This window comes from Dicentrarchus labrax, unplaced genomic scaffold (genome assembly GCF_905237075.1).
Source record: "Dicentrarchus labrax unplaced genomic scaffold, dlabrax2021, whole genome shotgun sequence".
NCBI lineage: Eukaryota > Metazoa > Chordata > Actinopteri > Moronidae > Dicentrarchus > Dicentrarchus labrax.
Window position 1 is genome coordinate 5,102,637 of NW_026136724.1, and position 27,823 is coordinate 5,130,459.

General features: G+C 41.4%; 1 protein-coding gene across 3 annotated transcripts; it reads right to left on the reverse strand.

Moving 5' to 3' along the window:
• Positions 1–550: 550 nt before the first annotated feature.
• Positions 551–27,823, reverse strand: nap1l1 (nucleosome assembly protein 1-like 1). Of its 3 annotated transcripts, XM_051393193.1 has the most exons (16): positions 27,680–27,823; positions 21,389–21,427; positions 20,363–20,451; positions 17,835–17,937; positions 13,970–14,111; positions 12,024–12,116; positions 11,470–11,598; positions 11,179–11,250; positions 10,954–11,093; positions 9,568–9,713; positions 9,398–9,417; positions 8,053–8,175; positions 7,727–7,759; positions 7,542–7,592; positions 5,437–5,473; positions 551–2,423 (listed from the first exon to the last, which is right to left on the reverse strand). In XM_051393193.1, the coding sequence occupies exons 2-15, from the start codon at positions 21,403–21,405 to the stop codon at positions 5,468–5,470; spliced, it is 1,164 nt and encodes a 387-aa protein (XP_051249153.1). In that variant the 5' UTR covers positions 21,406–21,427; positions 27,680–27,823; the 3' UTR covers positions 551–2,423; positions 5,437–5,467. The 3 variants fall into 3 exon arrangements, with proteins under 3 accessions (XP_051249153.1, XP_051249152.1, XP_051249151.1); XM_051393192.1 differs by lacking the exon at positions 5,437–5,473 and having other exon boundaries at positions 12,036–12,116; XM_051393191.1 differs by lacking the exon at positions 5,437–5,473.

A 27,823-nucleotide genomic window follows, 5' to 3' on the forward strand; every position in this document is an offset into this window, starting at 1 on the left:
AGTTTTTTTTTTTTTACTAAGATAAAGGATAAGAACACGTCCACCACTGGTTATGTTGTATCTCATTTTGCTCTCCTCCTGCATATATGAACAACCTAATCTGTACTAAAGCTCGTGTGCCTGAACCTTAATCAGGCAACCCAATTAAGTCTTTTCACACTTGGGCTTTAGGATAATCTGAACCATTACAGTCTGCTATGTGAATTTTAATTTGTATCACCTATACTGCCCTCTCTGGGATTAAGTCTAATGGCTCTCTTGGCATTAGTGTGGTATCTGATGTGGTAATTTTTATTTTTCATTACAAACCACATTCCCCATGGAGGTCAGGCAGTGTCAAACACACTACACTCACAGCAATGGCTCCCTCTACTGGCATGTGGTTGTCCATAAGATGATTTTTCCTACCAGGTTATATTGGCCAGGTTTAATTTGTATAAATAAACTCAAATAATTTGTGGGTTTACAATTGTAATTAAGTAAATAAATTGTAATTTAGGTTTGAACACAGACAAACCTAGTGATCAAAAAACCAAACAAGTCAACAATGTTAGACATGTTTAACCAATTTATTCATGAACATACACGTACAGTTATTGAGTACATTAGTATTTTTGTAGCATAGCATTTTGCCTTGACAACAGCTGCTCAGAAGGACCCTACAGAAACCCTTCCACATCCTTTTCCAATGAACATGATCTGAATACTCCCTGCACAATGAGAAGTACCCTGGCTCTCCACAGTGGGCACGATGCTGCCCAGCACAACCAACACATGGCTGTTTTCACAACTAAAAAAGGCATTAAGAACGGACAGGGAGGGAGGCAGGCTACGGTTTCTTCTCGGTCCCCCTCCTGGCTTTAAGTATTGCTCTGACATGCTTCTCTGTGGCCTTCTGGGTAACAAAGGAAGGAGTCTGGCGTAGGGAGAGTGGTGGGTCATTGGCCAAACAGAATGGCCTTATCACACTTCCCCTCTTTCTTTCACAGTGATAAAAATGAACTGAGACCTCAGGGGCTGAGCTGAGGTCCGTGTGAGTCACCTGACCAGTCACGGATTCACCACACGAGGTAAAGGTCATAATCTGATGAGAAAACGTGTCGACAGACGTTTCAAAACCAGGTCTCCTTGTCATTCGCAGTGCTACATCTGTCCAACCCTGTTCCTACAAAGCCTCTCTGAACAGACCAAGTGTGCCTCCCCCAGTGTGAGAAAGGGAATCAAAACCAGATAGCACGAGTTGAACTCTCCACAGAGCGGGGTTACAGCACCGGCCCCCCTGCCCGTATAGGCAGAGGGGCGTCAAACGAAGTGCTGCTCACAAGGAATACTCAGACAGCTAACCGATGACAGGACGCCACTGGTACACCACACGCTAATACAAAGTGCTATAGAAAAGACGACAGCCACGCCACTGCGAGCCTACGAGGAGCCTGAAGCACTGGGGTATTGGGGCTGGGTGGTCCCGAACTGGCCATCCTGCCAAACCGTCTCATCCCCTTCCACATCTAAAGAATCCTCTGGAATGTTAAAGAGACTCGACCAGGCCGTACCAAGCCCCGGGAGCGACCCATTACGTGACAAACTAACTTTTGTTCAATTTAGAGGAGTCCGTCCAGTTGAAGAGAGGTGGACTCCCTTTGAGAGAGGTTCACCGACGGTGCCAGCCAGTCTGCTTACTGGAATGTATCAAGAGTGGAAAGTAGTTGAGCACAAGTGGCGCAGGAAGTGGCCAAAAACACCAACTCCGGATCCCATGCTCAGCAAGATTAGATAAACTGGAGTAGACACCCGGCTGCACGTCACCCATCTCTCCTCTCTCACTAGAGCTGGAAATGCTACAGTGCGTTTTACAAGTGCTAAAGGCCCCGCTAAGAGTAAGAAAAAAAAAAATCACCTGGGACAATCAGAACTGACCAACCTGGAACTTTGGTAGGAAGGAGGAGGAGGAAGGGGAAAAAGGAGGGGGTGGGGATTATAAATTGACATTGCCGCGATGCAGTCTAAACCACAGCTGTTGTCTAAGAGCAAATACAACAAAAGACTTCACAAGAACCCAAACTAGTTTTAGCAGTGAAGAAACAAGTTCATGCTTTTTGAGGGAGATTTTTTTTTTCCTGTATTCTATCTATTGTACAGAGAAGGAGGAAGAGAAGGAAAAAACAGGTCTAGTAAAATACTATGTATATTGAGCCACAGCTCCCAGTATATTACCATGAGTTTTTGTAACAAAAATCTTGAAACTTTTTGTCTTCAAATTCTCTACCAAGAAAAATACAAAACATTATAAGGCGGTAAGTAACTATTTTTTTTTTTCAATCTTTTTTTTGTAATTTGAGAAGCCGTTACAGTGCAGATGATCCTCAAGGCAGCCGGGCCAGGCTTCACTGCTGCTTGCACTCAGCTGGGGGGGCTGCATCCTTCTGCAAGAAATCACAGGGGTGGAGAGGAGGGGTTGTTAAGACAAAAACCAACATCACACAGACAGACAGACACACACACACCATACCAAAATCACATCTACACACAGCAAAGCCATTTCAAGATCTAAAACATTCAACAAGCTGCTAGAAACTCTAAAGTTGATCATCTCCAGACTACTGGGAACACAAACAACATAATTGACAGATATGAACGCGGGGACTATGACACATTCAGATCAGACACACTATGACAGCTGTGATTTGTCGTAGTAGCATCCTTATGAATGCAATGATTACAAAAAGGGTATTGGATCGTCACCATCTGAAGTGATCCCTGACAATGACTACCATTGTGGTACAAAGAATCTGTAGGTATTTAAAAAAAAATACTTTTAGCCTCTTTTACGTCTAGAAACAGAAGACTGGGAGGGGTGATAGTCTGACAAGGTCCTGGGTTGGATTTAAACTGGACATCTTAATATAAACACAATGGAGGCCAGGTAGAATAATTTGGGGAAATGCATTTGCTTTCTAGCAGACACTTCGATATGATTGATACCACTCTCATATCTGTCTGTAGAGTTTGAAGCTGGAGCCAGGAGACAGTTAGCTTAGCATAAAGACTGGACACAGCTAGCCGTCCGACTCTGTCCGAAGGAAACAAATCAGCTCACCAGCACTTCAAAAGCTCTTAAGTTGGAACTTGTTTGTTTAAAGACCAGACAGAATCAACTCGTTACACTCTTTTTCCATCTTCAGTCAGACATCGCCTCCACTGTTTTCTCAGACCGATGTACCCGCCTGAATTGAACGTCATTTTAGGTTGACACTGATGCGTAGTCATGCCAACATACAGGTTTGTCCGAGTTTTAAGAGCGAAGCGAAGTAAAAGCAAACTACAATGTTGGGTGATATTGAAAGACATGCCTTCTACAGAAAATAAAGCTTCTATAGCAGCATTTAGCTTGACAATGGCGTTAGTCCCCCATGGCATAACCACCTTCTCAACTGCAGTTTCATGTCACGCTGCCAAACCAGAATCAGTCGGCCCGATGGAGTGGGAGGATACAAAGGCCTGGACCCAGGCTACGCGTAACCACCAGTAAAACCTCAAATTCTGGTTGAATTGAATAGTTTCCAGTCTTTATACGAAGCGCTGCTAACTGGCTGTAGACTCCAGCTTTATATTTAGCATACAGACATGGGTGCAATCAATCTTCTAATTAACTCAGAGACAAAAGCAAATAAGCCCATTTCCCAAATTTATTACTCAGATTATTCAACTATTCCTTTAGCCAGTCAAATCAACGCTTCAGACGTGACCTCCCTCCATGAAGAGGAGCTGTTGATTTTTCTTATTGAAGGATTTGAGACCAGTATTTCACTGCCCTCAAAATGTTGGGACTTTTGAGGCAGCCACTACTGTTATCGATATTCAAGAGTTTTAAAGAATCTCATAATATGAGCTCTCTGGAGGACAAACTATGCAATGGGGCACTGTCAAAATTCCTTCAAACCTATTTTTGGCATTTCTGTACTGTGATTTTTTTGTGACTGACTGGCTGATGTACTGTACATCAATATTAATACTAGTAATAAGATAAATCCGCTGACAGTGGGCTTAAGAATACAAGCACAAACCAGATTAAGGAACATTAAACCAACAGATATGAACCTTAGAACACACTAAGCTAGATAATCTCCATTGGCTAGTGATTAAGATGTTTTGGTATTTCCTTTTGTTTGAAGAAAACTTAATGCTGGGATAGAAATGAGAAGATGCGATTAAAATAACTGATCTTTTTGAGCCCTTTGTTCATTATATACTGAGGAGGGAGATATAAGGTATTAGCATATTTGGAAAAGAGCTTTAAAACAGACATCTGCCAAAGGTGCTTATTTTGGAGTTGCTGATACAGGATAATAAATGTAAACACTTCAAACAGAACCTAAGGCTATTGTGCTCAAATCAATTAGCTGCCAAAAACAAAAAGACAACACTTGAGTAAATAAGGAATGAGAAGTGCTCAGAAAGCTAATTAAAAGCCCATCATACTTTGGGTAGAGCGTCCTTCCAGCAGACATTAGACACTTTTGGAGGTGATGGCTCACTGCAGCTGTTCGGGCTGCTCTTGGTGGCCTGATGCCATACTGACTCAACAGCGTAAGGTCATTTTAGCCATTGTGCAATACATTTGGCTGCAGCTGAACTCTTGACAGTTTCGAGGCCAAAAATAGTGCTGTGTGAGACAAGATTTTACATACTCTTACAGACTGATGCAGTGTCTGTTGAAAGACTTATTGTGTTGACGTTTTTTTCTTTGTTTTTATCTGCTGCAAGCAATTGAGTTTCTAATGAAAACAGAAAACAGGCTCTTATTGCTGTCAATGATGGCACCCCTCAGGGAGATAAAACAGTTTGTTGGCAGTTCTTGTATTTTGGTAATCTGCCAACTATTGGTTAGGCCTCATTTCAAACACAAAGCCCTCAGAGGCCATTATCCCAGCATTAAAAGCAGATCTATAGGAAGGCAGCTGAACAGAACTAATGAACAGGAATGAGGAAAAAAAACATGGACGAATGATGTTTAAATGGGGATCAAAAACAAACATCCATAAAGGAAGCACAGTATTTATGGCAGACAAATCCTCATCCTGATAAAACTCAAAACTAGCCTGGGTTTGTAGACGGGACAAGATAATATGGTGGCGAAAAAAAGAAAAGGGAGGGCTGGACTAGCTTCGACATACAGAAATAATACAGGTGCAAATGCAGAAGTCACTATGGGTTAAACTTCAAAAAACCAACAACAAACCAGTGGGTTAGTAACTCGGGAGGGTGCAGCACGGCGGCAGAGGATGAGGGTGCTCATGTGTGGGGTGGGGGGTGCAGAGAGATGGATGGAGGATGGAAAACAGGAGGAAAAGGAAAGCAAAAACCAAAACTGAGGGCGGGAGGGGGTGGCGGGTTGGTGTGATGGTAGTAAGCTGACAATTCACAAGCTGTACCTACCAGGATAGGGTTATTTTTCTACTGTCACCACTTAAACCTAGTGAGGAAAAATTTAAAGAGTAGCTGACAAAAGATGCCAAAGTGACCGGAGATGAAGAAACATTAATGAATAGGAAAAATAAAAAAATAAAAAAAATAAAAAGCAAAACTAGCAGAATACAGAATGTCAAAGACGTTTTTGTTTAGCAAAGAAGCAAAAGTCATGCTTGTTTATATCGTGTGGTGTCAAACTTACAAGCTTGCTCCAGTTGGGTAGCCTCAAACTCAGTCAAGTAACACTTAACAAAAGCCCCAAACCAGTGTATGTGCACTGTGGAAATCTCATTACAAAACACAAACACTGCAGCTACAACAACCTGTAAACATCAGTGTAACAACACACTGCGAAGCTACACTATACATTATGTATCAAGAGATTTTTTTCTTATTGTTGCTTGCAATCCTTTGGAGCTTGCACAGCTTTTCTTCTTGAACACCCGGTTTATTCGGAGTTTTTCAGCTACATTACCTCCATCAGGAAGGTAGTGAAGCAGAAAATACCGGTGAATAAACAGAGCCTACAGGGGAGGACCTGTTATTTATTTGTCTCAGTGGAATTACAATACACCTCTGCAGGTTTGCACTTTATTGTGTGTGCTTTGATCAAACTACCCATCTTTCATTATAGATTTATCAAGCCACAGTTTCCTCCACAAATAATGAGTTTGAAGGCAAATATTAATATCTGTGATTAAAAGAAATAATTTATGTTAATAGCATTTCACTGGTGTCCCATCCTTCTGTTTAAAGCTGCAGTGGGTAACTTGAACACAAACTTTCTGTGCCTCTCTGCTGCTCGTATCATTCCGCTAACGCCCTCCCACCAAAACACACAGAGCACAACGAGCCAGATGCCCTGTGACACCTCACATGTCAGCCTGAGCCTCACCAAGACCCTCAACGCTCCCACAGCCCCAAAGTAGTGCGCCCCAGTCTTCGGACATCCTTTTCAATTGCCTCAGCAACACTCTGCCTCGGCCGTGGGGACAAATATACAGCGGAGATTTCTTTGTGAGCAGAGTGCCAAATTATCGGACTGTTACACAGACCTCTAATAACACGAAAAAGGAAATGCTTTGCGCCAGTGAAAGTTGCGCGGCTAGTAGCTAACGTTACACCTCTCCAAAGTCATTCCCCACTGTTGGTCATCATGTCTTTGTGTGTGACGCCATGGCACTCACAAGTGAGCCTGAAGTCCCGTTTGAAGCCAGGATGTGAACACACGTTTGTATTACATGCCGTTGTCTGCAAAAGGAGGGATGGGCAGTTTTCATTGCTGGTGGTTGTTTCTGTGTTTACAAGAGTCTTCCTAATGGGAAAGCATGTGAGGGGGAAGGGGCTGCACAGCTTGTGCACAAGTAGTGACTGGCACTGGGTTAAAGACTCCTTATGGCTCTGATTGGTTGGTTTCTTTCTGGTATGGGGGATTCTAGCAAAAGCTGTTATGAGCACTAGGAGGAGCCGGGGGCAACCTGACTTTTCACAGATTATCTTCTAACACTGTCAGGCAAATAAGGCAAAGTTATTTTTGTAAAAAGTTACCTACTGCAGCTTTAAGGGCTACTGGATCTGTGTGTTGCATAAGGTTAAAAGTTCAGGTTTTAGTAACAACATGCAACAGTCAGACTTAACTGGTGAAATTACAGGTTCAAGATCTTGTTAAGAAAATGGTGAAAAGAGGAAAATATCTACTGGGATTTTTGTCTGGAGGCCAAAACAAAAGATCACAACAAAAAAAAATAGCTGAAGCAAACCAAAAGCTGGTGTAAAATGAGATGCATTTGACAGTATGTATTCTGTATGTTGAAAGTCAATTTAGGACAGCTGTTCTCTACCTGCAGCTCAGGAACCCCAATTCACTCATGAACTGTGGACGGTTCTGAGAGATCACTGCAGCTATCAATGTCCTCCAGAAAGAGCAGCTTTACTTTTTGGAAAGAGCATCCTGAGCCAACAAAGTTGAGAACAGCTGAGTAAGGTCTTTCTCAGGACATCAGAGATCTTTAGAGAGGGACGGGCTGTGTGTGTGTGTGTGTGTGTGTGTGTGTGTGGAGGGGTGAGCTGACCTTGGGATCGTAGTCAGGGTCGTTCTCCTCATCAGCCTCCTCCTCGCCTTCCTGAACACACAGCACAGCAAAGTCTTCAGACGACTGGGTTTCCTCAGCAGTGACTATCACAACACTAACACCTTACATCTCTTGTATGTGGTGGCCATCATTTTTTTTTAACATGGGGCCCTAATTAGTCTTACCTCATCATCCGCCTCCTCTCCTTCTTCATCGTACTGTAAAACACAAACATGAGGATTAGCTAGAAAATACATTTGATTAGAGACCAACTCCACACATATATATAAGAACTGATAATTATATTACTTTCTATGAAGCCTAATTATATAGTAACAAATAACGTCTTTCCCATCCAATACCCATTCCTTGCAGGATGTTGTCTATTCCCTTGACAAAGCAGAACATAGAGAAACTGGTGGTGTGTGTTCATTCCAGTATGGCCTAGTTTACAACAAGTTCCACAAAACTACCGCAGCTGCCAAACTTGAGTTCAGATGCCAACACTCACATCGTCATCGTCGTCCTCTATGGCCTCTCCTGTGAAGTAGAGCACAGCCCGAGGTACGATACGCTCACGGATGAAGTGGCCGATTTCAAAGTCTGCAGCCAGGACCGCCTCCGAGTCTTCATCCTGCAGACAGACGGGCCATTCAGTTTATTTGTGGGTCTTTAAATTGTCCCTTAAAACAGCAATGGGCTAGGTTTTTATATGAAGCAGTGTTAGGTTACAATAGTTGCCCTTTAGACCCGATTTTAAATTTGTTATGCTCAGGATCAATAAATCACTTGCTGAATCTTGTCCATTGTTTTAATAGCAAAGAGCAATGTACAAAACATCATCAACAATCATTTAGGTAAATACCAAATATGTACTCTACCTGGGTAAACTTCATTAAAATAGAGGATCTTTGAATATTAGTTATGCTTCTAAACTATGAACTTATGAGGCTTTTGCTGCTTAAAGCTGTTAAAAAGGTAACTTAAACAGATTCATTAAGGAATTAAGATTTAATAAGCATATAATACTGACCCCAACCCTAGCTGTACTGGAACCAGAGTAGTCTGATATGATTCAGTAGTTCAGTGCAATGGCTATTGGATTGGGGGGGGTTCTGCTAAAGTGGCATGGATTTCTTTCCTTTTTCTTGAGCATACCAATGTGTTTTAACAGATGAGTTTTTCTATCAAATAAACAAAAAATAAACCCTATGGAAATGAAGAAAGCCTTCAAATGATATGTGATAATATTTCATTTAATTTATTCAAATGATAGGTATAATTTTGTATTTTTATGTTAAGGCTCTCAGCCCCAAGGTGAATGGTTCTTACAGAAGATGCAAATCTTGAGAACGGCACACAAATGAAGTTTCTTTTTTAATTGCTCTGTCATTTTCTTAAACAGCTCGTTGCTGTCATTTTTAAACAAATGTTACTCAGACAGGAGGAATTTGCTGGGGACTATTTTCAGCGACTGATAATACATATTTGGTGCTTTAGTGAGTGTTGGATGGACTGTGTATGAGGGATTGAGTCAAAACAAATTACAGTGTGTGTTCATGGTAATGAAGGAACAGTGGGGCTCACTGATGTGTTTTTAATAGTTTTTGGATAATAATGGAGCTCTATGGCAGAGGCAGAAGATGTATCAGGCTCTGATTTGATCCCGCTAATAAGTACTGTGTGTGTATCAAAGCATTGACCATGCTTATCGATTAAGCCACTCACAGTGCAAGCTAATTAAATGTTGACAGTCAGACACAAAAGAGACAACGTTTGACTAGTAAATCTTAAAAGCCTAACCTGAAGTTCAAAGGCATTAAAAAAAAAAGTGTAGAGGAAGTACAAGGACTTACCAACTCTCCATTTTCTGGAACTGTAAACGTAGAGAGATTTATAGTTAGTTCAACCAAGCACATTTGTAACAGGCACAAAGATGCAACTGATCATTTAAGAAAATGCTAAATCAACTGATGTATAACTGAACACTGGTATAGGTTTAATATTTCTGCCCTGTCATCCTTACCCTCTGGCGGGGTGAAGAAGTTGAAAAAGGAGTCGTTGGGGACTGTTTTGGTGACCGTCCTCACTGTGCCGCGGCCCTTGTGCTTCTGTTTCTTCTTGATTGTTTTCAACGTGACGTTTTTGCCCTTCGTCCAGTCAATCGTGCAACTGTGGTGAAACATGAGGAGGAGGCAACGGGAGAAAGCAAGGTCAGTATCCATCCACATTTTAAATGTCAAGTCTAAATGACATCTTAGGTTTATTTATAGAAATCTAACTGGTGAGGTCGTGGATATACACTTAGGAATGATTCAGAGAGAAGAGAAGAGCCAGAGAGATAATGGAGAAATGTTTGGTACAGGTCACAATGCCTGTTTATTAACCAACAGGCCAGGAGCCAAGATGACATCGACATGACATTATAGACGGTTATTAGAATTGTGACTGTATGACCAGGGACCAGGATTCTTAGATTCCTCAATTGCAAAAGATGTAAGCTAATATACACCAAATGAAAATGTTAGCGCGTCCTGGAGGAAAATAGACAAATGAATAGTACATGTAGCAATGTGTTTGCTTTCACCACAAATGCTGCTGGCTTACTGGTATGCTTGATGAGCAATGAGACATTTTTTTTTATTTCATTTTATTTTTTAAACTATGACAAAAAACTGAAGGGCTTGTGTAGACCACCTGGCTATAAGACCGTAATCTTGTCTTTGATGTCACATACATAACCTTGTTGTCTAGCTGGCTTCAGCCATTGCATTGGTAGGCTATGCTTGCTACAGAACCTAGCTACTGCCAAATGTGTGTTCAAAGTTTTATTAGAAAGCCCAATAATTCCAATGTGGTTGATAAACTAGGTGACAAAAAGAGGGATTGATATGGTGGTGGAAGAAGAACAATAAAGTAAGTGATAACATTGTTAGCCAGTGGCAGCTAGTGTGGGGAAGCAAGTAGCAGCAAGGAGGTAAAATCATTAATCTACTTCATGTGGTGTTCACATTAAAAGTGACCACACGACCAGTGTTGTGTCATCTTTTCTCTAAGGGCCCTTATAAATGAATAATCTGTGTGCTCTGTATTTTAAATGTAATTGTGATAGTTGTTTTTGTAAATTAAATGCTATTAAATAGGCTATATGTTATGGTTATCATAAAGAACTAAAATGGCGAGTAATAACAGATTTGACAGCTGTCTGTCAAAATGACAGACAACAAGAAAGTCTCAGAATAGGACACCAAATAAACACTGAAACTTCTTGTTATTTTGATATAAACTCAGAACACTAAAATGCAAATTAGTATAAAAATGAGAAACATTGGAAAAGAAAAAACACCACCGGAACGTATTTATGACTTGAACCACATGAAGACAAAAGAACAAAACTAGGCGCTGTACTCACCCTGTGCAGCACATGATCTCTGGTCCATCGAAGGAGAAGGGGTCGTTCTCGTCGGGCTCTGACCTCATCTTGTAGGTTTTCGTCAACATTGTGTTTGTGAAGAAGTCGTTGGCCTCAAAGTGGAACTCTAACGTGAAGCTCTGGGGAGGACCAAACGAGATCACAGTTACAGGCAGTTCAACAGACTGGTTCCCGCTGATTGAAATGACAGCAATGCTCACTCACCATGGGCTGTCCTGGATCGGAGAACTTTACTTTAATATCTTGTAAATGTTTAAGGATGGGTTCATCGTGTTCCTGAGGAGAAGGGAACAGCGCCACAGCATTGAGATGATCATCCAGCATTCATTTGTATTTTAATTTATTGCTAGGAATATACCAGGTTATGTCATAATCCCACTGCAGGGCCATGCTCTACATAACTTGGCCAGCAGGTGGAAGCAAACCCTGACTGAAGCAAATACTGTCTGTGACCCATTTTCACTGCCTCTCCAGCGGCCGTCTGGATGAACCTACCTGCAGCATGTCACTGAGCAGGTCCACGTTTTTGAAAACCGTTAACCAGAACTCGGGGATGCCTTTGGGGTCTTCCTTTTCCTCGTCCTTCTTCTCTTCCTCTAACTTGGCCTTCTCCTTCATCTCGTCCTGTTTCAGGGAGACATTTTCTCTTCAAAATAACGCTTGCTCAACAGTTTCTTTTCACATAGCCTACCATATGAAACAAAGAGCTTTTTACCACCTACACCCACAAAGACAACACTTTGGGGACTAGATGAAATAAAAAAATAAATAAAACACCAAGGGAACTAACTCCTTTTAATGCTACAAAAACTGCAATAAATCACACTGATTCCAACTGTTCTGCTGCTTTGCAATACAGACATCTGAAATCAGTGCTATTCTTCTTTATACGCTGCATGCAGGGTTGCCATTTTACATCAAGTGAGGCTTATTCTGTTCTGGATTTGACTATATGCTGCATGCAGGAAATGCGACACAAGAAGAAAAACTAAAAAGGGCAGAAAGTGGCAGTCAGACAGGAGGCATGCAGGTGTATACGTCACCTGTACCTGCTTACTTACTGTCAGCTCTTCCTCCTCATCTGCCTTCCATTCACATTCCTCATCTGTGGGCTCATATGCGGCTTTCACTATGTCACTTCTCTGTGAAGAGGAGGAGAAAAATAGTTAGAATTGGAGCAGTGGCCTCACGCCATGTGATTCTTACGAGTTGCTTCAGTGACAAGTGAGAACATAGGCCATTACTGGGAAAGCGGGCTGCTTCTATACTCAGTTTGTTCACATGAAAATAAGCCTGCAATGCAGCTGCCTTGGTGACCTGAGAAACATGCGGGTTGACCAGCAACAGTCCACACAGGTAAGTTGACTCCTACTTTGTTTTTGTGTGAGTTGGTGAGTTCTGGTCATATCAGTCGCAGAGATTTCTGCCTTCTCTGCAATATAATGGAGCCAGATGGCACTCGGCTTGTGGTGCTCAAAGTGCCAAAAAAACACATTTGAAAAGAACACACATTAAAAAGAAAATTTCTTCTACACAAAACTGCTCACAACAAGGTCTGTGGATTATCTTGAGTAACCAGGTCAAGATTTCTTCAAAAGAGACACTGCTGTTTTTTGGGCTTTGAGAACTACAAGCCAAGTGCCATCTGGTTCCATTATATTGGAGAGAAGGACAATCCCAAAGGATAAATAGGGCTACAGGTAAAAGGAAAACATATGTATTTCGGTTTTTCCCTGTCCCTTTAAGAACAAATCCATCAAAATTCAAGTAAGCAGGTGTGTGTGTGTGTGTATGTGTAAGAGTTGTGTTTTGATCTTGCAATCAACCATACTGAACGACAACACTGTCAATACTGCTGAGTTGTGCGTCCAAAAGCGGTGTAAGAATTTGATCTGTAACCAGTGGTGCCATTCCAGTGCAACAACAGAAACTGTTAGGTCTAACATGATAAATGACACTCATCTTCAGACCACTGGACATGCATTTAAGAAAGGTCATGTTGATTTGTGTTCATCTAAAATAGGCCCTGGGGTTGAGACACTATTTAAATGTAGTGGATTTCAATCTTTACAAGGTTTATGAAATGGGAAATTGATTTCCATGATTTGGCAAAATATGGAGAAGATTACTGAAACACTAAATTCAAGTTGAGCTGAAACGATTACTCGGTTAACCAGTTCGTTAATCAGCTAATTTTAACTGCAACAAATATGATGATCGAAAGCACAAAGGCCCGACAATGTTCAACTTATCAAATATTACCAACAAATCAAGGGCTTGCTGCTTTTCTTAGTCTCCTTTGACCTGTACCCAAGAAGCAATGAAGACATCACTGTCTACATTTTGGAGAAATTGTCTTTACAATTTGCCAAAGTTGCAAGTTGCAGCCTTATATTGATGGGTAAACAGTAATAAAATGCTATAGCTACTATGGTAGTATAGCCTTTATGTTTACGGCCATCTGCTTTACAGAGACAACTAGAACGAGCCATTTTATATCTGAGCTCTAAAATGGATCAGTGGAACCACCTGAGCTGCTTCCAAATCCTGAGGTTGCTTGAAAGATCAAAGATAGGGCTGTGACTGTGTGTGTGTGTGTGTTTTTTTTCCCCTACAGCAGTACAGATCAGCATAAACATGGCAGCCCGCTCAAGGCAACAGATGCTGAATGCATCAACCACATGTTATGTAACAGACAATGCATGCATCAGCTGCCTAATGTATTGTTGTCCAGTCACTCAAATCAAGCATAAAGTTTCATGTTTGTGTTTGCTTTTTTAAAATGGAAACTGCATTATCATGCTAATCTTAGGAAACCCAGAGTGTTAAACTGTACTCAGAAAAAAATACATAGATGTAACTTAATACAGTATTTCAGCCTTATCAAATATAGAATGCTTCTATAACAAGGAAGTGCACAAAAACCCATTGTAGCTACAGAAATATAGCAGAATATAGTACTGAAAGACAAAGAAAAAAGGTGTAAATGACATACTTTGTCGAAGAGGGGCTGGTAGAGTGCGGCGTACTTTCTCTCCAGTTCATGTACTTCTTCGTAGAACTTTGCCTCAATGTGAGCACATTTGACCTGCAGGTTCTTGAGGGCGTTTACGCGTCTCTTTACAACCTTTGGTAAACTGTGGGATGACACATGAACAGAGAAGATGTGAGTACAGTCCTGGAAAAATCCTGGCATAAAGGTCTGTTTTTTTTTGTTCACTCTGCCCTTCCACTGCAAATAACCATCATTGTGGCAGCACTGGGCAATTACGCAAAAAAGAACACTAATGTGACTAAACAACACATTGTAGCAGTAAAAGTACACAAAACATCAGGTGAAAATAACAGGATTGTGAGTCGTGTTGGATTTGTGCAGCCCTTTTATATCTTTAGAGATTGTATAATCATTTTGTGATCATGTACTTCGTTTGCTCCCAGCCTTCTAAATTTAAAAAACACAGGACAAAATGTGCCTAATGGGGAGCAAATGGTACCAGAGGGGACCTCGCCTCTGAAGTTAATCTGCTGAGAGCTTTAGAGCAGAGAAACACACTGCAGAGACCACTGTCCCCAGAGGATATCTAATAAGTCAGGATGGCCTTCTAGGTACACACTGTAAACAAACTGAAACTATGCCAAGAACAAGTTTGATTGAGATTTGCTTCATTTAACAGCAGAGTGAAGAAATGATGTCTTACTCGTACACAGATTCATTGGTTATATGCTTGAGGAATTTATAGTCTGGTTCCAGGTGTGGATGATGCAGTGTGTTCCTCAAGATTAGAAGATTTAAAGACATTGTCAAGGAATGTTCTATATTCCCTATTAAATGATATACTGAGGAACTCAAAACACAAAAGAGTGAAACCTTCTGTATAGACAAGAACACCCACTCAGGCAACAACTTCAACCTTAAATAATCTTGGCAGTCCTGGAGGACCGTATTAGAGGTTTTATATCACAGTTCTGTGGTGAAATGCTTCACTGCAACCTGTGACCAGGATGTAGGTTGGCCTTCAGTCAGTTACATAATACCTGTGTATATCATACAATATATGAGCCATAAGAGTGTGTTGTTTAGTTCCAGGTTAAATATTGCTCCACAAACGATGGGGGGAAAAAACTGCAGCAGGCCCAGAAATGGAAACATGTTATTTATTCATTCATTCATAGATACCTGTATCTACAACTGTTACATTGTAGAGCTTAAAGATTGTATCAATACTGTACCTTTGCATTGAATTAATAAGTAGTTTCATGTATTTTTCTCCAAATATTTTCTTCCAGTTGCTGTTTTGAATGTTTTAATGTTAGCCATCTTGCTTGTACTTTAAATTGCATGTATATTTATTAACATTACACAGGACACCCTGGCAAAATGAAGTTAGGAACTAATTTGCTTGTAAAAATACAAGTTTTATTAATGAATAGCATGTTTTAGCATTGATGTTTTTGGCAGGATATGATTCAGTTTTAAAATTGAAAATCAAAAGTCTTGACATCTGAAACGACAGGTTTAAAATAGCTACAGTGCTAAAATTCATTTTGCACAGATATTAATGAAATCCAATTTCTTTGTCTGAGGCCTCAGACTGCCCTGCTGGGGTTGAAGCCTTGAACATCAATCGACTTATTCTTCAGCATTAATTTTGAGATGATAGTGGTCACCGGGTTTTGGGAGCTGTAGCGAGGCTGCACACACGCACTCAAGTTTCTCTGCAGTGTGGTAAATTAAAACGCCTGCACTAGCCTGGCAAGGGATCCATGTTTGGTCCCCAGTGCTGGGATGTCGTAACTGGTGACTTTGTCGGTGACTGCCAAATACTTGACAAGTTGATCAAAGGGCTGCTTGCTGATGGTTTTGCTGAGAAGCGGAGCAGTGGGTGGCACAGCCCCACAGCCAAGACACACGACTGCATTCACACAGCATCTCACAAGCTACTACCACTGTACCTCTATTCTCAGGTTATTTTAACATTTAGTCATCGATCTGATGCATGCACTTCATCCATGAGTAGGAAAAACCTGCAATGCCTATATAAAGAAAACTCTCCCCCTCTAGGACTTTTTCATGCTAAGTACTAAAACTAAAACTACACCCCACAGTGGGTGTAATTGGGATTTTGGGACAGACAAAACACACCAATCCAAACTAAGTACAATTTTAACAAACAAAATAACAGATTGCCAAAGTATTCACCCACTCAAGTAAATATTTAGAACTGGAGAAATAGGCTGAATCTGTGTCTCACCAATATAAAGGCCTTCATATTTCGAGTGTTTGAGGCATTAATTGCTCCTCTACCTCTACACCGACTGCAACACAAGACAGCTCTGTTAAACCCCTGAAGGTTGCAGACGACAACGGTCAGCCTCATCCGGGACGGTGATGAGTCTACATACAGACTTCCTGCATCTTTAATGCGGTCATAACAACCTGAAGCTAAACACATTCAAAACAGGGGCGAAGACAGGACTTCATTACAACAGCACTGTCTGCTGTTTCGGGGATCCAGTCTCCCAGGCCCTAAAGTGGGTGTCCAACACTGATTGATCAAAAAAGGCCAAGCAGAGGATGAACTTCCTACACCAACTCAAGAAGCACAACTTGCCTCTGAGCCGCTGATCCAATCATCCAGACTGTTCTCTTGGATTGGCAACCAAACATTCTACAAGGGATAGTCACGACTGCAGTTTAAAATAAAATAAAAACATTTCCTGGTGCCAACCTGCCCTCTATTCAGGACTTGCACATGTCCAGAGAATTGACAGTATACATAGTGGACAGAGCTTCCAGGTCTGTGAAGTGAAGCAAACGCAGAAGTGTCTTATGCCTGCATGGCATATACAGGCCAGCAGGGGGAGCTCCATTGGCTGCAATAAAAAAAAAACACGATACCATTCACTCTAATAGAGAAACGACCCAACTTCTCACTTGATTTATGAGCTCAGTAAACAGTCTCCTAACAAGTTTATGGTCTCAGTCTCTAGTTACAGTCTTCTTCCATATAGCATGATGTTCATTCAGTAAATGATGGCCTCATTTAGAGTAAAACAGACGATATAGTGTACGCTTTTGGGGGCGTGGCTACCTTGTGATCTCTACGTATGGACAAGTTTGTCATTTTGAAAGGGTTTCCAGAGTTTTCCACCCAATGTCTGGATAAAATCTGCCCAAAAAACAGTAACTGACCCAATGTGGGCCGACATTTGACATTACTCATGTGAGAAGGAAAGCAGTACCACATTGAAACCTCACTAGCATCCTTATGGGCTCAGCCATCCAGTGGCAGGTTGAATGTTGGCTACTTTAATTCATCCTCCCTTCTGGGTTCAGTGGTTTCTACTGGAATATATGACTGAACTTCACTTGCACTTGATTTGCATAAAAGCACTGCTACTCAAAAAGGCACAGTCACCACTTAGGAAACTAATTAGCATGCAAGTATGCAATTGGAGAAGCAAAAACATCCACCTACCATCCAAGTGCGAGTAAATGATTACAACCTACGACTGATAGCCCACAGCAACAGGATTCAACAGCATGGTTAAAAAAACAAAAAAACATCCAGTGTGCAAACTGCTGAGAAGGATCAAGATTGAAAAGAAATCTATTGTGTTGATTTTGTTTTACACTGTATCCAATTTTAAACAAAAACGACAGATGGGAATGTTATGATACAAGAAAAAAAAAAAGAGCCAAAACATTTATTATCAGATGCAGTTAGGTAGCCAACTGCAATCATCCTCCCTGCTTCAGAGTCCTTACAGATGCTGAACATCTGACTCTGTTCTATGACAACTGTGGAAGGGGCAAGCTGTATAAATGTGTTATCACCAAACAATAGACTATGTCTCACCTCTCCATGTACCCTGACGGTGAGCCGTTCAGACCATCCAGCCTCTCCTGCAGGGCAGCCAGGATCTGTGGATTCTGCATCATCTGCACAGTCAGCTGACGAGCTGAGGACAAACACACATATACAGTCAAAAATGCAATATGAAAGCAGCATGAGAGGGTCCTTCTGTTTAGATTTGGATGAGAACTGACCTGGAGTAGGTGGTGTGATTAAATTAACACTTTGCTTAAATGGGCAAATTCATGTTTTGGACTGGAATCAGCACACAAGAACACAATTTTTATACGTTTTAGTCTGTATTATGACTTTATCCTCCCTGCAATATCTGATCCCTCCTGAGGTATACTGCACACCTAAGCATTTTGTGTGTTTACCAGAGTATGTGAGCAGGTTCGAGTTGAGAACAAGCATTGCGTTCTGTCATCTCTAAATAACATGTTTGTCTCCTGTATATTTTGCCAGTTTTGTGATTTGAAGTGAATTAGGTAAACACTGAATAAAGTCTGGTTAATAATATGAATACTGCCAGAGCTGCATCAACACAAGAAGACAGTCAGCAACAAAGGGTGCTCTCCCTTTGTGCAACAAGACAGGTGACAGATTGTACAATCCAAGTGTCCGACACATTGCTTGCACCTATCAAAGCTCAGTCAGATCACTGCTGGCAGGTGAGAAGATTAAAGAGATTGGAAGTCACTTTTCTCTGTTGGCACATCCTGGGCATTTTGCTCGTAATGTGTTACCAGCTAGCATAGATGAGCTGTCCAAGGCTCTGCATCCAGTCAAATAAATACACCTATACTTGTCTGAATTCACACAATACAAGCCATTGGGCTGAATGCTTTGATACAAAAATCTTCTTTTGAGGGATACATCAATGAGCGTTGGCCACCCCAGGGCCAGCTGCCTTTTTGAGGTCATGATACGAATGCCTCAGCGTCTTTGACCCCTTTTTCCAACAAACATTGTCCCTGCTGACTACCATGCCCTTTCTGACCTTGACCAAGCTTAATGTTATAACAAGAATGATCACTTTTCCTCTGGAGGAAAGAAATGATCAAAAGACCAACAGAAACTTCTTAAGCCACTCCTGCTTGCAGCATGCTGGGTCACATCTGAATCCACAGCAACAGAATTCTAGCCTATCATCGCAGCTTTTCTCCAAACCTTTCCCAGTGACCTTTGTACGCCTTCAGAGCAGAGTGTTTGATACTTAAATATAGATTTCATTGTCCTGATGTGCTACTCTACACAAGCCAGATGCATCTTTGTCCCCCTGCCTACAGAGCTGTAATAGTCCAATGAAAAAGTGTGTTCTGTCCATTTTCTTCCATCAATTCATGACGATACACTGATGGCTATGGAGTTTTGGAATCATATCATATAAGGACGTGGGGGATTTAGCGGCATCTAGCAGTGAAGTTGCAGATTGCGACCATCTGAATACATCTCAGGCTTCCAAGCGAATAGGAGGAACTATGGGGGCTGTGAAATTTGCGAAAAGACAAAATCTAGTGCCAGTGTTTGGTTTTGTTCATTGTCCACAAAAAAAAAAAAAAAAAAACCTATTCGCATCTTCACTGTACACGTGCAATGCTGTCAAATTTAATGTAAATCATCACTTGCCTTTTACTTCTCCGGTATATTTCAGGTCAGACCCTCCAGTTTATCTAGTTTTGCATGGTACACTTTTTAGGTTACTGTTTCGATAGCAGTAATGTGTCCTGTCAATGTTTGTACCAGGTTTTAGGCATTCTTATCTGCAACAGTGAATAAACTGGATGGGCACTGCTGCATAATTTACACTGTGGTGGCAGTAGGCCTAGTTTTGGGGCGAATCTTCCATGAATCATATGAGCTGTCCTGTCATATGTGGGTCCCTTTGAGTTTGTTACTGGTTTCTCACAGCAGCCTTGATGTGTGATATGTGAGGCATCTTAACAGGAGTTCGCACTGTATGTTAACGTTGGCGAGCTGTAAGTGTGTATTGCTCATGCATTTATAATCTCCCCTCAGGAAATCCTTACATGAGGTCTGGAAACTGAGGAGTGTGGTTGCTATGACAGATCAGTCGTAGGCAGTCAGAATGAGCCTTCTTTCAAGTCTGGTTTTTAAAAGACTATTGAAACGAGCTATAAATAGACAAGGCCAAACAGCCATATATATCTATCCACAGTGCTAATATGAGAAACTGAAATCATTTATTGAACATCAAAAGGATGCATAAACGGCATCGAGATCCCAAAATAAAATAGATTAGTGCCTCCCAGCTCTTAACTACAATTCAAAATCATGTCATGCAAATAACTCTGCTTGCTTTAAATACCACGCAGAGGCCAGACTGTTACTCGGCTACTAAAATGACATTTTTATACACCTGAGTGATTAGAAATCGTTTTTCATTGTGAATCAAATCTTGACTTGGAAAATGTCATCATCAAAACTATGTATTCTCTACTAACCATGTTTATAATTTATTTTAAGACCTGTACAGACAATAAAAGTAGCATTTTTGCCAAGATGCATACCTTTGCTGTTTTCATCTTCTCCCGTCTCTTCCTCTTCCACTTCCTCAACGTCCTCCATATCTGCTGGGTCCATCTCTGCCTGGTCTTTGCTGCTCAGGAAGACACAGAGGAGGAAGGCAGTTGGGAAGGTCAATCAGAACAGACACTTCAGTGTTTGCATAGAACACAGACCACCAAACTACTTTTGGCATGTTTAAGTTGAGGCTGCCAGCTGGCAACTAAATAAACTCCTTTTTAATTCAAAAAAGGATTGATTGGTGAACTGAAAAATTAAGCTGTGAAACTTGTTCATCTTAAATTATCCATACTAATGCACAGCTTCAAAGAATGAACGTGAGAATGAGCTTGACACTGAAAATAAGCAATAGCTGCAGCCCTACTAGCATGCCTTGCTCAGTCATATTACAGTTCCCAGCTGTTTAACCATGTGATCCATGAAAACTCAAGAAATAATCAAGACTGGAGGCTTTTTATTTTTACCCATGATGCAGCTCCAAGCACTAAAACATGACACCCTACTTTAAGATGCAGCACAGAGGAGCTCCATAGTGAACACGACACAGCTTCAGCAGCTTGGCCTATCATCCTCCTGTCAGCCAGCAGCACGAGGTGAAAATCAATGGCCAACAGTGGAGGAGTACGTGTGTGAGGGAGACGGCCTCCATACCTGTGTTGTGTGACAACCACTGGAGCATCACTGTTTGACCGATGTTTAGGTATGTCACTCGGAGTTTGAGACGTGTCTTGTATGTGTGCATTTAGTGCGACACTGTGACAATGCAACGTGAGCCAAGGCATGGCATCCCAAACAGCTGCATCCTTAACATACTACGGTTTCCATTGGGGCACACTGAGGGAGAGCCTGCTGCACTGCCCTCTGTTGAACCACGCCCAAATGATGTCATTATTTACTTACAGGCATCAAAGATAGCTTCAGGCACTACAAGCATTAGACCAAATAAGGAGACAGGTGGTGGGGAGGCCAAGTGTTTGATACAGGGCAGCAGTGGTAGAAGATGTACTTACTTGTCGATGTCTGCCATCTTAGCTGAGTCTCAAGTGATGCTAAAGAGAGAGAGAGAGAAGAGAAAGTAATTAGTTTAGAAATACTGGACCACACAAACTAATTTGGACTAACATTCAACTGTGCCCAGATCTGGGTCAAAAAGCATACGCAAATAACTCCTGATGCTAATTTTAAGACGCTTACAGTACTACAGGGGTGATGTTAAAGTTAGCAACACATAATGAATGACAGACAACCATAGAGTACAATAAATAAAACAACCAAGCTACTACAAAGAGCTCTGTAGATTGTGTTACATGATCATTGTTTTTCACCCCCAGAGTTTTATTTTTTTGAGATGTCCCAAGGCAATCCTATCAAGGCCAGTCAGCCCAGATTTTAATGGTTGGTTAAAATTAAGCTTATCATAGTCCAGTCCTTCTTTACTCTGCGTTTGTCCACCACAGCTTGCTGGTGTTGGCAGTGCTACTCTTGACTACAACAGCCAGGCTCTACACTGCGAGGATTTCACTGCATACGAGTGAAAATGAGTGTGAAACATTTGGTCGCACCGGTGAGAGACTCTGTTCTGACACCTGGGTTGGCAAAGTACACAGATCTGCCAAGCTCTGATGCTATTTATCATTATCAAAAGCTCAGTGTACAAAACATTCTGGTAACAGCTTCATTTTTAGCCAACACTCAATGTTGTTCACTGTCGAGGCAGGTCATATCTGCTTAATGTTAACTTCCATTCTGCAACACCACTGACGATCATAGCGGACTGAGTGTTCCTTTAGTTCTAACATCTTCAGTGGTATGTCTCTCCACCAGATTACATCATTTTTCAGTATCCAAGTCTCCAGTTACACTTTCATTCATATCAATAATTAAAGACCTCCATTAGTTTGTTAAAAAATAAAAGATTAGTAGGCTACAGCTGCTTTTTCAATGTTCAGATACATATTTCATTTACATATAGATAAATAAAAGCATTGGATCGGATAACATAAAAGGACTCGCACTGGGGCCAAAACACTTGATCAGCAAAAGTCCTAGTTCATTTCATAGATAAATAAACTATTCCTAATTCTTGGGCATCTGTTAAACCCTACACCTGAAGGCTAGAGGGTAAATAAATAAATAAATTAAATAAATGCTGTACACAATCCAAATGTTTAATGCATTGTGGTCACACAGCCCCTCAGACATACAAAGCTACTACAACAGCTGATTGTTCTTTACTTTAGTAGCCAACGGATTCCCAAAAAGATTTCGGCATGTCACCCTTTCATTTAGATACGTGGTGATCCAACCCCGCCTTCTGGGGCAGGAAAGCCCCAGCTTTACAAAACCAGAATAGATACTTTACATGATTTGTATTACGTAACAGATTTTACATAAAGGCTTTGAAATCATCCATTTTGATAGAAATAAAATGAAAATGAGCATTCCAAGGAATCCTACTCCTGCTGTGTGTGCAGTGCCACCGTCCAAGAGGAAATGCATAAAAAATGCATATAAAAAGGAACCCAATGCCACAGACAACACTTCACTGACAGCCTGCATCCAATGGAAGATCAAAGCAAAGCAGAACCTTTTCTTAAAAAAAAAGAAGAAACTCACTGCTGAGAAAGATATTCATTGCAATTGTCTTGTCAGACGGTGCCGTTAATATACTGTCACATCAGTAATACGAAAACATTTCTTTAAATGTATGCTGCATGGGCGTCCGGTTAGCTCAGTGGGTAGAGCTGGCGACCCATGTACCGAGGCTGAGTCCTTGCTGCAGAGGCCCAGGGTTCGAATCTGACCTTTGCTGCGTGTCATCCCCTCTCTACTCGCCATTCCTGTCTATCTTCAGCTGTATCTATCAAAAAGTACCAAAAAAATAAATAAATAAAAAAAGTATGCTGCACGAACCTAAAAACCAGACCAAGTTTAGCCATAATGCAGCCAGTCTCAGCTTGCATGCAGAGGTCTCCCTAGAAGCTAGGGGCTTATTATGGGGTTTAACTGTACTACCAAAAGTATTTTGAACCACCATTTTGAAAATGGGTGGTACAGCAGTAAAAAAAATGGCACCATCGTTCCACTCTTTAAGGTAAGTCCCGTGAGACTAGTAATGTGACATGAGTGACTAAGGTGTGGACCACCAGCACCATCATATCAATTCCCAAATCACGAGTAGCCTAAATGGAATAAGTAATTAAGATCTGATAAGATTCACAGTTCAGGTTTTGAAATAAACGTCCTGCTTTCAGTTTACAAAAGGGCATTTTCATTGAACCCTGGATTTGGATAAGCCAGGCCACATGCTTATAAAAGAAGTCCCCTTCTTGGTCCGGACAGGATCAACCCTGGCTGTGACTCACCCACCCCTCACCCCCTCCCAGAGTCTTCTTCCTGTTAGAGAGATGGATTATCATGGCATTCTTTTCAGAGGGGCACATAGGGGAGACTTGCACAGGCGATCAGTGCCCATGAGACAGTGAGGTAATACATCATGACCTGGAAGCGACAAAGGTGTCAAAACTCACAATCACTGAAAGGTGTCTGTAAGTCAAGCCAGAAGCCTTGTGGGGCTGGTTTATGGATGGGGAGAATTTTGCTTTTCAAATCTAACAAATATGTGCAGGTCATTATTAGTGTCAGGACCAGAATAGACTCAAAGTTACTGGAGATCATTTGTGTTTGGTTGGACTCAAAAATCAGCAGCCCCCATCAATGGAACATCAGCTCACTACTGACCAACACACAAACAAACCTCCAGATGTGAAATAATTTATGCACAGGCCTCATTATAGTACACTGTATTATGTTAAGTGTCTCTCCAAACTGGCCCAGCAACAGTACAGTCGCCAAAGATATGGTCTGTGACGAAGGAGCATCTGTCCCATCCTGGACCTCTTACAGGCAGCAGCTGATCATTCCACTAAATGCACATATTCTCTGCAACCAAATTATGAAAACATCCTGTCCATTTTACAACATAGTGAGCACTTGATATACGTTTGCCATCTTTTAAATTATTTAAACCTTGATTTTTGTGCAGCCTATAAATTCCAATTAAATTGTTGGTTTACCACCTTTAGCTGGCAAATCTTCTCATGGCCAGGTAGGAGTAACAACTGACAACTGTACATTTCATAGCATTTTCCAGTAAAATTGTGTTTCTTTCTAGTATTATAAATAAGACATAAGATTAACCAACCAATAACTTGAGAAGATTGGTCATTCAGTCTAAATTCATGACTCAGCTGTGATTAAAATCTAATTCTGTTAATACAACCTTTGATTCACGCTGGGTTTGGTCCTCATAGCACACATTACAGTGGAGCACAGTTTATTGCTTTGTACATCAGTTTAGAGATTTGTCAATTTATATAGTTGTTAGTCATTTTTCAATAAAAAGGTCCAGTGTGTAACATTAAGGAAGATTTATTGGCAAGAATGGAATATAATATTCTTATGTATGTTTTCATTAGTGTATAAATCACCTGAACATAATAGTTATGTTTTTGGTACCTTACAATCAATGGTTTTTATCTACAGATGATGTAGGTCGCCTTCCATGCAGTCAACCATGTTTCCACAGAACAGACGAACCAAACTCTTAGTTTTCTGCTACACACTTCAAAGCCCGTTCTCATTCCCAGGTCATCAAAATACAGATGCAAGTGGTGCTCAGTTAGATGCAAACTGACATTTACTGCTAGTTGCTACTAAATCCTACACACTGGTCCTGTGTCACGGATTACCTTTAGTTAGCTTTAGTGTTTGGACAAAACATGACATATGAAGATATCAGCTTGGACTCCTGGAAATCATGAAGAATGTGTTTTCACTATTTCCTAAGCTTTTTTTCAAGAAAATAATTGGTAGAATTATCAGTAATGAAATTAGTTATTTTATGTGTTATGTTGCATGCCTTTGACTGATCATGTTTTATATCACACATGGAAACTATGATTGTATTACTATATCAGCCAGGTCCTACCCAGAATCACACAATTATGTCAAACATAAATCTGCCGCTACCTGAGAGAATAGTCTGTCAAAAATCACCTGCAGCTAATGTGAATGTCATTTCAACACAGTACAGACAGTGTCAAAGGTTCCTAATCCTGGCCTCTGACTGCCACCTTCCTGCTGGCTTGCCATCCTGTCAAGCCATTAATTGTATTCACCTGTCACCCCAGGGGTAAATCAGTCCCTTGTTAGGTAGCAACAATTAAACAGCAGCATTGTTCTGGGTCCCAAGGCCCAGCACTTTGAACCTCTAGAGTCACACATGATCAGAAACCAAGCCACTGAGATGAAACTGTTTTTATAAGAGGGTTATTTAAACTGAAACCAAGAGGGGGACTCCAAAGATTATTTTTTTTATAATGAGCTGGATGGATATCCTTTCAGCAAAGCCATATCATCACCATCTCTCTATATATTAGCTGGCCTACATTCAGCTAATACAGCAAGATTATTCAACTACAGAGCTGATGTGACAGTTCACTGAGCTCAGAACAAAGTCACGTGGCATATCAAATTGTTTTTTCCTCCATAAGGGGATAACTGATGAAGAGAGCAGTCTGTGTGTGTTGTCTGATTTGTGGCTTTAATCATGTCCCATTTCTCAACTGAGAGCTGCATTCTGTCATCTTTTAATGTTTAGATACACTAAGAGTTATCACTTTTTAGTCAACAATGGTCTAAAATGAACAAACGCACAAGCATGAAAGAACATATGCCCCATATCATAGCGCTATATCTAAAGGTAAGATGACACCCGGCACCCCATGCCATCTTGTATTCTCTATTATGCCAAATTATTGATGGGAAAGTACTGTAAAAAGCTCTTAGCAGCAACAGCAGACAGTTTTCAAATATACTGCTATACAAAATGCGATGACAGGGTGTTTCAAGTTGGGGTCAATACTTGCTTTTTAATGGACGAAAATAGCTGCAGGTAGACAAAGTAATGTGGACAAACTGCTCTGCTGGAAGGATCCAGCACTTTAAATCAATGCAGATTATGCCTCTAAGGACAACACTGATGTCAAGTGTCACTGTATGAATTCCTGGAATACCTACACATGCTTGCATATCTATCATCATCATCATCATCATCATCATCATCATCATCCACATCTGACTTAACCAAGTGATGACTGATATGTACCACAGCTTTAATGTGCTATGTTCAGTTTGGTATGTAACTATCAAGCATGTACAAATAGACCATTTAATCATCTCGGCCTTAACACCAAAAGGCAACAAATACTAAATAGCCAGTTGACAATTCACGTTCTCAGATCAGATCTGGGTCTCAACTACAAATGTAATACTGGTTGAGCAAAGTGATCAACACAGACCCTTTCCTTTCTGGGACAGGCTTGTTCTCCTAATCCTGCCCGGTGACCACGTGTTGCATGCTCAGGTCTACCATCAATGACTGACAAAAAGCCCTGGGTGGTTGCCTGCCTCTAACTCTGAAGCCACATTTTCAACTTTATTTTGGACCAAGCGAACCAGGCAACCTGTTGAACCGTTTACCCTCCGACGTCAAACAACAAATGTCCGATCGCTTCCTCCACAACCTCTAGCCCATGGCTAGTAAACAGGCTAACTTTAGCCGGCCTGCCCGGTCTTGTCACTGCACTGCCTCGCTGTGTCTGGCTACTTGAGCTAGCTTATGTGCTGCTAGCTTGATGCGCACTACTTGGGCTGAGCAAGTGGGAGGAACAGCTTCGACAGACACGGTGCTGTAGCTAGAAAATACGGGCCAGTTAGGAAGTGGTGCCAACGCTCCGGTACCATGTTTTACCGTGTAATATGAGGGGTTAACAGTCAACGAACCGCAGTGTCCTGTATCCCTAAAGTCCAGACTCCCATCCACAGTTCCACACCCTGACTATCATCCTCCAAAAAATAAGGTCAAGTCCAAAAATACAAGATAACGTTACAAGACACGTGTCAACAAATGTCGAAAAATGCCGACAATTACGGGAATTAGCCGACATTTTGTCATTTCTATCAATGCAACGAGTGTCAAAAGCATCCAGGGGAAACGGGCACAAGGAATAATCGTTGTTTTATTTATTTTTTTTTAATCGCGTGTAACGTTAACACACATCATGGTGGAGGCTGTCTCAATGGCTGCTGCCGCTGTCTGACTTGCCTAGCATTAGCAGAGAAACGCCGTCTTCCTCTGCCGCTATTCGTTAGAGCCGCGGAATTAACATTTAACTTCTGAAACGACGCACAAGTTTGGGGCGTTGGCGCAGAAGCCATTACCGAGTCCTGTCCCTTACCTTCGCTCTCTGGCCGGAGGCTGGGCTGGTGAGGCGGCTCTGCGCAGTGAAGAGGTCCCGGGGAAGAAAGAGACTCCGCTCCGATGGCGGTAAAAGGGGAGAGAGATCCCGCCGCCCGCGCTCATATACATCCGACGTCATCAC

What these genes read in the sequence shown, in the direction of transcription:
- nap1l1 (XM_051393191.1), bottom strand. An exon ending in CCGATCCAGGACAGCCCATG is followed by an intron (nt 11,094 to 11,178) that starts GTGAGTGAGCAT and finishes GGTCCTCCCCAG; the next exon opens with AGCTTCACGTTAGAGTTCCA. An exon ending in TAGAGGACGACGATGACGAT is followed by an intron (nt 7,760 to 8,052) that starts GTGAGTGTTGGC and finishes TGTGTTTTACAG; the next exon opens with TACGATGAAGAAGGAGAGGA.